The 12,567-nt window shown below is 46.0% G+C and overlaps 1 protein-coding gene across 1 annotated transcript in view; it reads right to left on the bottom strand.

Annotated features, from left to right (window-relative positions):
• The window catches only part of LOC121860807 (neuronal calcium sensor 2-like), an 84,894-nt gene that overhangs the window by 25,111 nt on the left and 47,216 nt on the right, over nucleotides 1–12,567 (bottom strand). Inside the window, exon 2 of the mRNA XM_042358195.1 lies at nucleotides 11,693–11,836. Within this exon, the coding sequence (XP_042214129.1) occupies nucleotides 11,693–11,836 (144 nt within the window). The remainder of the gene's footprint in view (nucleotides 1–11,692; nucleotides 11,837–12,567) is intronic.

The following is a 12,567-nucleotide window of genomic DNA, read 5'->3' on the forward strand; positions in this document are numbered from 1 at the left end:
CAACTCTATTAATAAACCGTTTATTATTATTATTATTATTATTATTACAATCACTTCACCACAACCACAATCACTACGCCACTACCACTTCACCACTACCATAATCACTACAGCACTACCAAAATACTACAACACTACAAACTAACATCAACCAACAACATCAACACCAACCAGTTATAAACCATTAAGAACAATGATTATAAGGTAACAAAATGGTGGCGAAGGTGTGGCTATTGGGGGAGGATGGAGGCCATGTTAAAGTAGTAGTAGATGCGAGTGGTGGTAGTAGTAGATACGGGGAGAGAATTCAGAACGTTGATCAAGGCAGCTTCACTCCTCTAGTGTTCACAACCTCTGGTGGGGTGGGACCAAGTGCAAGAAGCTTCTACGCCAGACTCGCGGAGGTGCTATCCGAACAGAAGCAGCAGCCCAGTAGTTATGCTACAGCCTGGATGAGATGTCGACTGTCCTTCTCTCTCCTTCGATCTGCTTTGCTCTGCCTCAGGGGAACGAGAGCTTCGGCCCCAAAGCCGACAACAGTTGCAGATATTGACTATGAGGCAACAGTCACTGAATGACGCATAGATCTGCGGCTCAACTAACTCAACACAGCTAGGATGGCTACTTATGTAATAGGATATTTAATTTGAAGGTAATAAAATGGCGGCGAAGGTATGGCTATTGTGGGAGGCTGGAGGCCAAATTTAAAAATAAATAAGTAGTAGTAGTAGATCATAACTCTTATATTCGTCACCAAACACTGAAGCATTTCCTGTACTGACTAAATAATCTCACGACTCATAAACCCAACACGTAATGTTTGTCTGTCAGCGTAATTGTGTGACCTATACGTTGACCAGCTCACTGCTGAAAGGTCACTGAAGGTCACCAGTCGTTCCAATGAAAATCCCTCTTCCTAGAACAGCACTTACCGAAATTACTATCATTATCATTTATTATTATTATTATTATTATTATTATTATTAATTTTATTATTATTATTATTATTATTATTATTATTATTATTATTATTATTATACGTTCGAATGACCCCAGATGCACTTTCCTTTCCTAATCTAATCAAACCTAATCTACTCTAACCAATCCTAACCAAATCTAAACTAACTAATCCTAAACTAACCAAACCAAACCAAATCTAACCATACATAATCAAATCAATCCTAACCTAACCTAATGTAACCTAATCAATCCTAAACTAAGCTAACCAATCCTAATGTACTCTACTCTACTCTAACCTAACCTAACCTAACCTAACCTAACCTAACCTAACCAAACCAAAACCTAGAATATTTGAGCCTCAGATAAAAGTACCTAATCATTGTGAACTTCCATAATGCTGGTCTTATAACTTCTTTATAATGCTTTCCGGCTTTTACGACTTACAACTGTTCAAGAGAGAGAGAGAGAGAGAGAGAGAGACAACTTGCAACACCCCTAAAAAAAGTTATGGGCCAATCAACGTCGAGATGCTAAAAACCAGACCAATTAGGAAGAGGCTCGGTAGTGTTGGGTATTTGTAAGACTGTGAGATGAGGTGGTTAGGTGAGTGGTGATTGGTCAATAGGGTAGGGTAGTGTTGAGAGAGAGAGAGAGAGAGAGAGAGAGAGAGAGAGAGAGAGAGAGGTCCTCCAGCCAGGTAAGTCGTGGCGGACTAATTAATCGACATTAATACGATTAGGACGAGGAAATCAGGCGTTAAGGTAGAGGACGAGCTGTGGTAGGTGTGGTGTGGCAGGTGTGGCGTGACAGGTGTGACGTGACAGGTGTGGCGTGACAGGTGTGGAGGACAGGGAGAGAAGGTCAGCTGGTCGTTGATTGGTGGTTAATATGAGAAAATCTGGATTTCACGGACAAAATTAACTACGGAAGGTGTGTTGGTGGAGGTGTGTTGGTGGTGGTGTGTTGGTGGTGGTGAAGGTCTGGTGGTAGTGTGGTGGTGGAGGTGTGGTCGCAGAGGTATGTTGGTACAGGTGCAGTGGTGGTGTGTTGGTACAGGTGTGGTGGAGAGGTGAATTAGGACGCCATTCACTCTTCCACAACTAGTAGTTAAGAGTCTTGTTCAACTAACTCTCAAGTAGTTGTCTCGTTAGTGAACTTCTCAACAACAAAAACATTCTCAGTGGAATTTTTTTCGGGGATACGATTATAATATATGGTACGAGAAAAAACAAACAAATTATCTCTCTCTTCATCCATCATCAATAACGTCACCTGCCACAACTTTCAACACAAAAACTCCTCGTGGCATATTTTCGGGGTTTACCTATAATCTAAATGACGGCTAAATTAAGTAATTAGCGCACCGTGTCCCTCTGCAGGTGATTACTGAAACTGGGTCAGCAGGGGGTCAGGAGTGAGTCAGCAGGCACACCGGGCGGCCCTGCTGACGCCAGTGATCACGATAATGGCCTTCATATTGGCATAATCAGGCAATGGTGTTGAGAGAGAGAGAGAGAGAGAGAGAGAGAGAGAGAGAGTTTACTATTATTATTATTATCAATATCATAATTATGGGGTTCACATCGTTATAAGACACTAGTTAGTCAAAAATAAGTCACACTGGGTCATATTGGCTGGTCTTAAGCAAGTCACACTGGGTCATATAGGCTGGGAAAACTTCAACATGAAATTGAAGCTGAATAATAAGAAGGAAAAAAAAAGAGCGGGGATATATTTACCTTTGTATAGACTTTCAGGACCTCGATTGGCGAAATTTTGAGAGAGAGTTTGAGAGTTATGCAATACCTGAGGTCACCTTCCCCGCCTCCCTCCCTCCCTCCCTCCCTCGTGAATCATAAAAAAAAAATACTTCCTTTATTGGGTAACATTATTCTTTAGCGTATAAGCTATTGATGAGGGAGGACAGGGAGGATTTTAATTAGTGTGTGTGTGTGTGTGTGTGTGTGTGTGTGTGTGTGTGTGTGTGTGTGTGTGTGTGTGTGTGTGTGTGTGTGTGTGTGTGTGTGTGTGTGTCTGTCTGTGTGTGTGTGTGTGTGTGTGTGTGTGAGAGAGAGAGAGATATCACTGCCACCCGCCCATCCTCAAACACTTCGTCAATAGTATAAAAAAATAATAATAAAAAATATAAAATAAAATAAAAAATTAGCCCCAAGTTCTAAAAGATGAGAGTTTTAATACAGTTTTATGAGACTAATTGGTTAACTTTCCTTTCATTTTTTTGTATTGTTTTAAGGGGGGAAATTCCCTCGCCATTGTGAACCCCCCTGCAGGTATAAGACTCATCCTAAAGTCGAGTTAAGACGAGCATCGTGAGGCGGCTTACTGATAACTGCGTAACTTCTTATGGTCCTTGAACAGTAAACCAAAACTAGAGAAAGCGTTTATAATATTCCCAAATTATTATCAAATAGGCCTATAATTGATGTTATATAATGTTAAAAAAGTATATCGTGTTTTCATAGTTATTATAAAATGTTAGAAAGTGTTAGGTTGGGTTACTAAAATATAACACTTCATTACAGCAACACAACTATCGTGTAAATAAGATAAAGATCCTCTGACCTCCTCCAGGTGTTAAGGGGAAGACTTACAGGTAGTCAACCCACCTGACCTAACGCAGCTGTGGCACATGACGATAACCTAACCTAACCTAACAGACCGGAATCTTAATGCCTCCCAATTCTAATAAGCTCGAATTCTAAGGGGGTTGAATTCTAATGCACCCAATCCAAAGTCTATCAAATTCTAATGGTCTTTATTTTTCACAGGTAAAGTAAACGAGTTAATGGTGACCTATAATATACTCCCGTGGATCTCACACACACACACACACACACAGTTACCCATGACTACCACGTACACCCAATAAAAAAAAATATATATATATACACACTGTATTTACAACATTGTGTTAGACAATATGACACAACGGACGAAGTATTTTGACAACCCTACCGAGACAACAGGACCCGTAGTGTTCACTCTGAAAGTCATCGGACCCATGACTAGTACTTTGTGCCGCACTTATTGACAGGAAACTCGGCAATAGCAGACTACATTTCTACCTTCTTGGATCAAGGCTGGGATAGGTTAGGTCAGGTCAGGGTGGGATTGGATAGGTCAGGTCAGGGTGGGATAGGTCAGGTCAGGTTAGGATAGGTTAGGCTAGGTCAGGGTAGGATAGGTTAGGTTGCAGGGTTACGACGTAAAGTTAGGTTAGAATAGGTTTCAGATAAGTTAGAGTAAGTTACTTTAAGTTTAATTTGGAGTAGGTTAGGTTTGGTTATAAATAGGTTCAAGATAAGGTAAGGTAGTGTAAGTGCCCCCCTCTCCCCAGCCTCCAACACTGACACCATACCTGCAGAAGAACACAACCTCCTTCTCCTGGGCCTCCAACACTACACCACACCTGTAGAACACCTCCTCCTCCTCCTGGACCTCCAACACTACACCACACCTGTAGAAGAACACCACCTCCTCCTCCTGGACCTCCAACACTACACCACACCTGTAGAAGAACACCACCTCCTTCCTGGGCCTCCAACACTACACCACACCTGTGGAACACCTCCTCCTCCTCCTGGACCTCCAACACTACACCACACCTGTAGAACACCTCCTCCTCCTTCTGGGCCTCCAACACTACACCACACCAGAACACCTCCTCCTCCTGGACCTCCAACACTACACCACACCTGTAGAACACCTCCTCCTTCTGGACTCCTCCAACACCTACACCACACCTGCAGAAGAACACCACCTCCTTCCCCTGGGCCTCCAACACTACACCACACCTGTATAACACCCTCTCCTCCTTCTGGGCCTCAACCACTACCACCTAAGAACACCTCCCCATAAACACTCACTTGTTGAAGCGTCGTGTATCATAGGGTGACACATAACACACTCCCCTGGATGGCTTACAACACTGTCTCAATGTGGCGTCACTTTTCCACCCCTCACCCGAGAATCAATAATGCTCAAAGAGATGATCTCCAGCGAGAACAGTCCACTAACTAGAGGGTAAAACGCGGGTAAGAGAAGACTTTTTTTTGGGGGGAGGCAGGAGATGAACCAAAATGGGGTAGGGTATGCGTGTGGGTATGGATGGGTATTTGGGGTGGGTATGTGAGGAACAGGTAGTGGGTAAAGGGGGCACAGGGAGGGTCATAAGCGAGGTCATTGAGAAAATCAATCGAAGAGCCCAGGTCCTCTTTCCTTAAAGTGAGATATGAGGGTTGGGCGAGCGCCGGTGCAGTGTGAGGGGAGGGGGGGGGGGCACTCACCTCGTCTACCTCCCTCCCTAAATATATTCCCACTCCTCCCTCTTCATCCCACTCCTTCCCTTCCTTGGTACTCACAATATTCGCTCCTGATCCTCTCTCTTCCTCTCAACACCCCCTCTCCTCCTCCTCCTCTTCCACACTGCACTCATCTCTCCCCTTCCTCCCTCTCTCCTCCCTTCCTTCCTTCCTTCCTTACACATCATACTCCTCTCTCTCCTCCTCCCCTGGCACTCAAGACCTTCCTCACCACTTATACTCCTCCTCCTCTCTTCCTCCTCCACCTGAGAGTACTTATCACATCCTCCACTTATCGTTCCACAGCCCCTCCCCAGGCACTAACCACACACACACACACCTTTACACCTACTCCTCCCGTTCAATCATCATCCTCGATTCCTCTTCCCTCTTCTCATCCTTCCCACCCTCTTTACCCAATGGACGTAAGAACACACTTCTACGCAAGGGCAAATGACAGTACAGACCGACGGGTGGTGTGTCCGCTATGAAATTATTTTTCCCTTAAATAATTGAGCCGAGCGGTTTACCTGTTTGTATCATCGTCTGTTTGTATGTTTTTGTTTGATTATTTTGTTTGTTTGTTTGTTGGTTTAGCAGTTGTAGTGTTGACTGGGGTAGTATAGACCAACTTATTGTTTGATTGATAGTAATGTTTTCAGTTACACACACACACACACACACACACACACACACACACACACACACACACACATGGAGAGAGAGTAATAACCAGACATAACGGAAGAATGACGTCAGGAAGGTCATTAACAGTGAATAATACAGTACAGGTAAAGCTTCTACGGGCACGCAACTCCTGAAGGCTGTGTAAATAATGAGGTGGCGGGAGTAGTGTGCACAGTCCTTGTGTTCTGTGTGTGTGTTCTGTCTGTGTGCTCAGTCTGTGTGTTCTGTCTGTGTGTTCTGTCTGTGTATTGTCTGTGTGTTCTGTCTGTGTGTTCAGTCTGTGTGTTCTGTCTGTGTGTTCAGTCTGTGTGTTCAGTTTGTGTTTAGTACCTGTGTTCAGTCTGTGTGTTTAATCCCTGCGTTCAGTCCCTGCGTTCAGTCTCTACGTCCAGCCCTTGCATCCAACCCTTCTGTTCAGTCCGTGTGTTCAGTCCATGTTCCGTTTCTGAATTCACTTCCTGTATTCAGTCTCTATTAATTTCCTGCGTTCAGTCTCTATTCATTTCCTGCGTTCAGTCCCTACGTTCAGTCCCTACATTCAAGCCCTGCGTTCATTCTCTGTTCACTTCCTGCATTCAGCCCTGCGTGTTCAATCTCTGCATTCAATATGTCTCCCGGAGGTGAGGAACAAGAGAACGCCATCTAGTTTATGTTCAGTCTCGGTGAAAATGTAACGCGATTTTGCCCATAAAATCTGTAGCGTTGCTTTTAGCGAGTCAGTTAGGGATACGCGGTGCTCACATCTCCGCTGTTCTGTGAAAAGTTAACACCAGAGCATTTAGGAATTTGTGACCGGGATGAGAGGGAGGGATGGGAGGGATGGTAGTATGGGAGGGATAGTGGTATAGGAGGGAAGGGGGGATAGTGGTAAGGTGGGAGGGAAAGTGGTGAGGTGGGAGGGATGGTGGAATGGGAGGGACGGTTGGTGGTGGATGGCAGGGACACGGACGCACACACGTACGCGTCGGAGAAGTCGGGCAGAGGTAGTGGAGTGGAGCTGGTATAGTAGGTGGTGTCATTTAACTTGTACCTTGCTGACACAGGAACCAATAGTCACTTAACCTGTAACTTGCTGACACAGGAACCAATAGTCACTTAACCTGTAACTTGCTGACACAGGAACCAATAGTCACTTAATCTGTACCTTGCTGACACAGGAACTAAGTCATTTAACCTTGCTGACACAGGAACCAATAGTCACTTAACCTGTAACTTGCTGACACAGGAACCAATAGTCACTTAATCTGTACCTTGCTGACACAGGAACTAAGTCATTTAACTTGTACCTTGCTGACACAGGAACCAATAGTCACTTAGCCTGTACCTTGCTGACACAGGAACCAATAGTCACTTAGCCTGTACCTTGCTGACACAGGAACTAACAAGTTTCCAATACAATAGTAGTTTTTGTAGCAATTACTGAATACCATCACAGTTACTACGGCTACTATTACGACTATTCTTACGACCCTGCACTACTATTTCAACTACTTTAGTACTAATTAAAAAACCAATAATAATAACAGTAATAAATGATAATAATAATAATAATAATAATAAATATAGTAATAACAATAATAACCATAACTACAACAACAACAGGAGCAACGGAGCCGTGGGTTATAGGTGTACACGTCTAGTCTCCAACACGCGATATAGCCCCGAACGCTCCCACACCAACCTACAGGTATGTGCTAATACAGGGGAAGGTGGTAAGGGGAGGGGGGGGAAGGGGAGAGATGATCACTGTACCTGTCAAATTAAAAAACAAAATTACAGGATATTACACGAGGTCGAGGTTACATGTACTACAGGTAGAGGTCAAGTCAGGTCAATCAGGGTGCCAATTTTTGACTCCACTTGGGTCATGTTGAGGCGTCTTATGGCCCTTGGCACACACATGCATCACCAACACACTTACAGTACATAGAGCAAAGTCTTACCTTGACTTTGCTCCGCTGCGCCCCGCAAAGTCAAAATAATGAGAGTAATAAATAAAAGAATAATGACGATTCTGGTAATAATAATAATAATAATAATAATAATAATAATAATAATAATAATAATAATAATAATAATAATAATAATAAATAACAACAATAATAATAATAATAATAATAATAATAATAATAATAATAATAATAATAATAATAATAATAATAATAATAATAATTGACAACATTAATAAAACTAACAATAAAACAACAGCATCAAGCGCAGCAACAAAAACAATAACACATACATCGACATCTCACTTAACCGGCAAGTTTCCAATAACCGGATTTGGGAGCCGCCACTGAGTTCTCTTCAGATATTTTCTTATATCCGGTTAATCACAAGGGGAAATTTCCGTTGATTTTTATCTTTACAAACTTTACAAACTTTTCCTCTTCCGGAGTATGAAGTTAATATTTTGTCGGTTCCAGAACAAAACCCAGGAAATTACATTAATTAGAATAAATCCGGTTTAGGAAACATTTTGTCCGGCAAAGAGAATATTTACCAGTTACCGACATTCTACCTTAACTAATTTGGCTGCTCACCAATTAATCCGGTAAAGGAATACTTTATAATAATAATAATAATAATAATAATAATAATAATAATAATAATAATAATAATAATAATAATAATAATAATCATCACACAAATTAATGAAAAAAAAATCTGTCAAAAGCTTAAATTAATATAACTCGTTCTAACCACTACTGGCTCACCCAGCCCCTAGACACCCAGCCCCTAGCCCCTTGACACACAGCCCTTGACACCCAGCCCCGTGACACACAGCCCCATGACACAGCCTTATTTCCTGTCCCTACACACCCAGCCTACACACAGCCCCTACACAGCCTTGACACCCAGCCTTGACACCCAGCCCCTAGACACAGCCCCTTGACACCCAGCTACAACCTACACACCCAGCCCCATGACACAGCCCCTTGACACCCAGCCTAGACACAGCCCCTTGACACCCAGCCCCTAGACACCCAGCCCCTTGACGCAGCCCCTTGACACAGCCCCTTGACACCCTGTCCTACACACCCAGACCCTAGACACCCTGTCCCTACCCAGACCTACACACCCAGCCTCACAGCTAACACACAGCCCCTACCGTCACGACTTACAACAACAAATCCAATGGTGAAGAGACAGAGGGAGGAGAGATGGAGTGGCAGGAAAGGGAGGGAGAAGGGTGCCAGGGCAGGGGGAGAGGTGCCAGGGAGAGGAGGGAGAAGGGTGCCAGGGAGAAGGGGTAAAGGTGGGGAGAGGAGGAATAAGGAGTGCCAGGGAGAGGGTATCAGGAGTGCCAGGGAGAGAGGTATCGGAGTGCCAGAGAGGAGGAAGGAGTGCCAGGGAGGGAGGGAGAGGTGCCAGGAGAAGGAGGAATAGAAGTGCCAGGAGAGGAGAGATAAAGGGTGCCAGGGGAGGAGGAGAAGGAGTGCCAGGAGAGGGGGAGTGATATAGGGTGCCAGAGAAGGGAGGGAGAAGGGTGCCAGGGAGAGGAGGAGGAGGGTGCCAGGGAGAGGGAGGAATAAGGGTGCCAGGGAGGGAGGGAGAAGGTGCAGGGAGAGGGGAGGGTGCCGATGATAGGGAAGAGGATGGGAGTGCCAGGGAGAGGGAAGGAGGAAGGGGCTCCAGGAGAAAGAATGTTCAAGGGATTTAGGAAGAGGAGGAGGGAGGGAGATCAGAGGGTGCCAGGGAGAGATAAGAGAGTCCCAGGTATAGGAAGAGAGGAAAGAGGGAGGGAGGGAGGGAGGGAGGAGGGAGGGGAGGGAGGTCAGCATGATGAAGGGAAAACAGAGCATAGTGACAGTGAAGAAGAGGGAGAGTAGGGGTGCACAGGTGTGGGGGGTGCTACAGGTGTGGAGGTGTACTACAGGTGTGGGAGGTGTGGTACAGGTGTGGGAGGTGTAGTACAGGTGTGGGGGTGTAGCACAGGTGTGTGGGGGTGTAGCACAGGTGTGGGAGGTGTAGTACAGGTGTGGGGTGTAGCACGGGTGTGGAGGTGTAGTACAGGTGTGGGGGTGTAGCACAGGTGGGAGGTGTGGTACAGGTGTGAGAGTTGCTGGAGTGTGGGTGTACTACAGGTGGAGGTGTACTACAGGTGTGGGTGTGAGGTACTGGTGGGTGTAGCACAGGTGTGGAGGTGTAGCACAGGTGTGGGGGTGTAGCACAGGTGTGGGAGGTGTGACACAGGTGTGGGGGTGTGGCACACAGGTGTGGAAGGGTGTAGTACAGGTGTGGGGGTGTGGCACAGGTGTGGGAGGGTATAGTACAGGTGTGGGGGGTGTAGAACAGGTGTGGAAGGTGTAGTACAGGTGTGGGGGTGTAGTACAGGTGTGGGAGGTGTAGTACAGGTGTGGGAGGTGAGTACAGGTGTGGAGGGGTGTACAGGTGTGGAAGGTGTAGTACAGGTGTGGAGTTGTAGCACAGGTGTGGAGGGTATAGGTACAGGTGTGGGGGTGTAGCACAGGTGTGGGAGGTGTAGTACAGGTGTGGGGTGTGAACAGGTGTGGAAGGTGTAGCACAGGTGTGGGAGGTGTAGTACAGGTGTGGGGTGTAGAACAGGTGTGGAAGGTGTGGTACTGGGTGTGGGGGTGTAGAACAGGTGTGGAAGGTGTAGTGCAAGGTGTGATTGTAGCACAGGTGGTGTGGGAAGTGTAGTACAGGTGTGGGGTGTAGCACAGGTGTGGAAGGTGTAGTACAGGTGTAGGGGGTGTAGTACAGGTGTGGGGGTGTAGTACAGGTGTGGGAGGGTGTAGTACAGGTGTGGGAGGTGTAGTACAGGTGTGGGGTGTACTACAGGTGTGGGAGGGTATAGTACAGATTGGGGGAGGTGTAGGTACAGATTGTGAGTGTGCTGGGTGTGGGGGTGTAGCACAGGTGTGGGGGTGCTGGGTGTGGGGGTGTAGTACAGGTGTGGGGTGTAGCTGGGTGTGGGGTGTGGCACAGGTGTGGGGGGTGTGGCACAGGTGTGGGGGGTGTAGCACAGGTGTGGGGGTGTAGCACAGGTGTGGGAGGTGTGGTACGGGTGTGGGGGTGTACTACAGGTGGGGAGGGTGTGGTACAGGTGTGGGAGGTGTAGTACAGGTGTGGAAGGTGTAGTACAGGTGTGGGAGGTGTAGTACAGGTGTGGGAGGTGTACTGCAGGTGTGGGAGGTGTAGTACAGGTGCAGGAGGTGTAGTACAGGTGTGGGAGGTGTGGTACACAGGTGTGGGAGGAGTAGTACACAGGTGTGGGAGGTGTGGTACAGGTGTGGAGTGTACTACAGGTGTGGGAGTATAGTACAGGTGAGGAGGTGTGGTACAGGTGTGGGAGGTGCAGGTGTGGGAGGTATAGTGGGTGTGAGAGGTGTAGTACTCACTAACCCACCCACCTACACTTACAGCAGCACCCCTACTACACTCCTCACCCACCAAAAATACACTCTCCCTGTACACTAACACACACCTACACTCTCCCTGTACACTACAACACACCTACACTCTCCCTGTACACTACAACACACCTACACTCTCCCTGTACACTACAACACACCTACACTCTCCCTGTACACTACAACACACCTACCATGAATCAGATGAAAAGTTAAACAAACTAACAATATTAATTTTGTGGCCTCATGCCCAAAGCACATTGACAAAGGCAGAAAAAATCACAGAACATAGAAAAAAATCACATTATATGGAAGAGCCGAGAGAAAGAACACGAGAACACTGACCTTGAAGTCTATATAGCCGTTCTTGTCCATGTCGAAGGTTCTGAACACGTGATCACAGAATTCCTCCGCGTTGCCGGATGGGAAGAACATTTTGTACATGTCAACGAACTTGTCTGGAGTGAGACGCCCGCTCGGACAGTCTTGCTGTTGTGGGGGAGAGAAGAGGAGAGTTAGTGCTGGACTCTCTCACAGGAGGGAGGGAGGAGTGAGAGTTAGTGCTGGACTCTCTCACAGGAGGGAGGGAGGAGTGAGAGTTAGTGCTGGACTCTCTCACAGGAGGGAGGGAGGAGTGAGAGTTAGTGCTGGACTCTCTCACAGGAGGGAGGGAAGAGTGAGAGTTAGTGCTGGACTCTCTCACAGGAGGGAGAAGTTACTAGCACACGATCATATTTTTGCATTGAGAACATAAAACTGAGGACGCACCCACCCACCCAACAACACCTCAGCTGTCAGCATCATCACTGAAAGCCACCAACAACACCACCAGCGACCGTCAAGTATCGTCACGTTACATTTATCTCTCTGTCAACACACATAATACCTGGGGTTTAGCTCAAGAAAATATAAATATCTCAACAATTACGTCCCAAATTGCTTGTCATCTTTTATTAAACAGCGGGAGGAGAGAGAAGCTCGGCTCTTCTTTGTGTTGTCCTGGCTTTGGTCAATTGGGTACTACACCTCCAAGGATATTTACCATCAAGACCACATCACTTAATCATTATGCCTTTATGTCCACAAATAAGTAAGATATAATGTTTATGATTAAGTGTTTTCAATATGTTCAATTTCAATTACTATTTCCCATTCGGTTATTCGATTTGCCTCACCACTTCTTCACTTTAAGCTTATACTGTCTCAATATGTGAGGGTAA

This window comes from Homarus americanus, unplaced genomic scaffold (assembly GCF_018991925.1).
Source record: "Homarus americanus isolate GMGI-L3 unplaced genomic scaffold, GMGI_Hamer_2.0 scaffold23617, whole genome shotgun sequence".
Lineage (NCBI taxonomy): Eukaryota > Metazoa > Arthropoda > Malacostraca > Decapoda > Nephropidae > Homarus > Homarus americanus.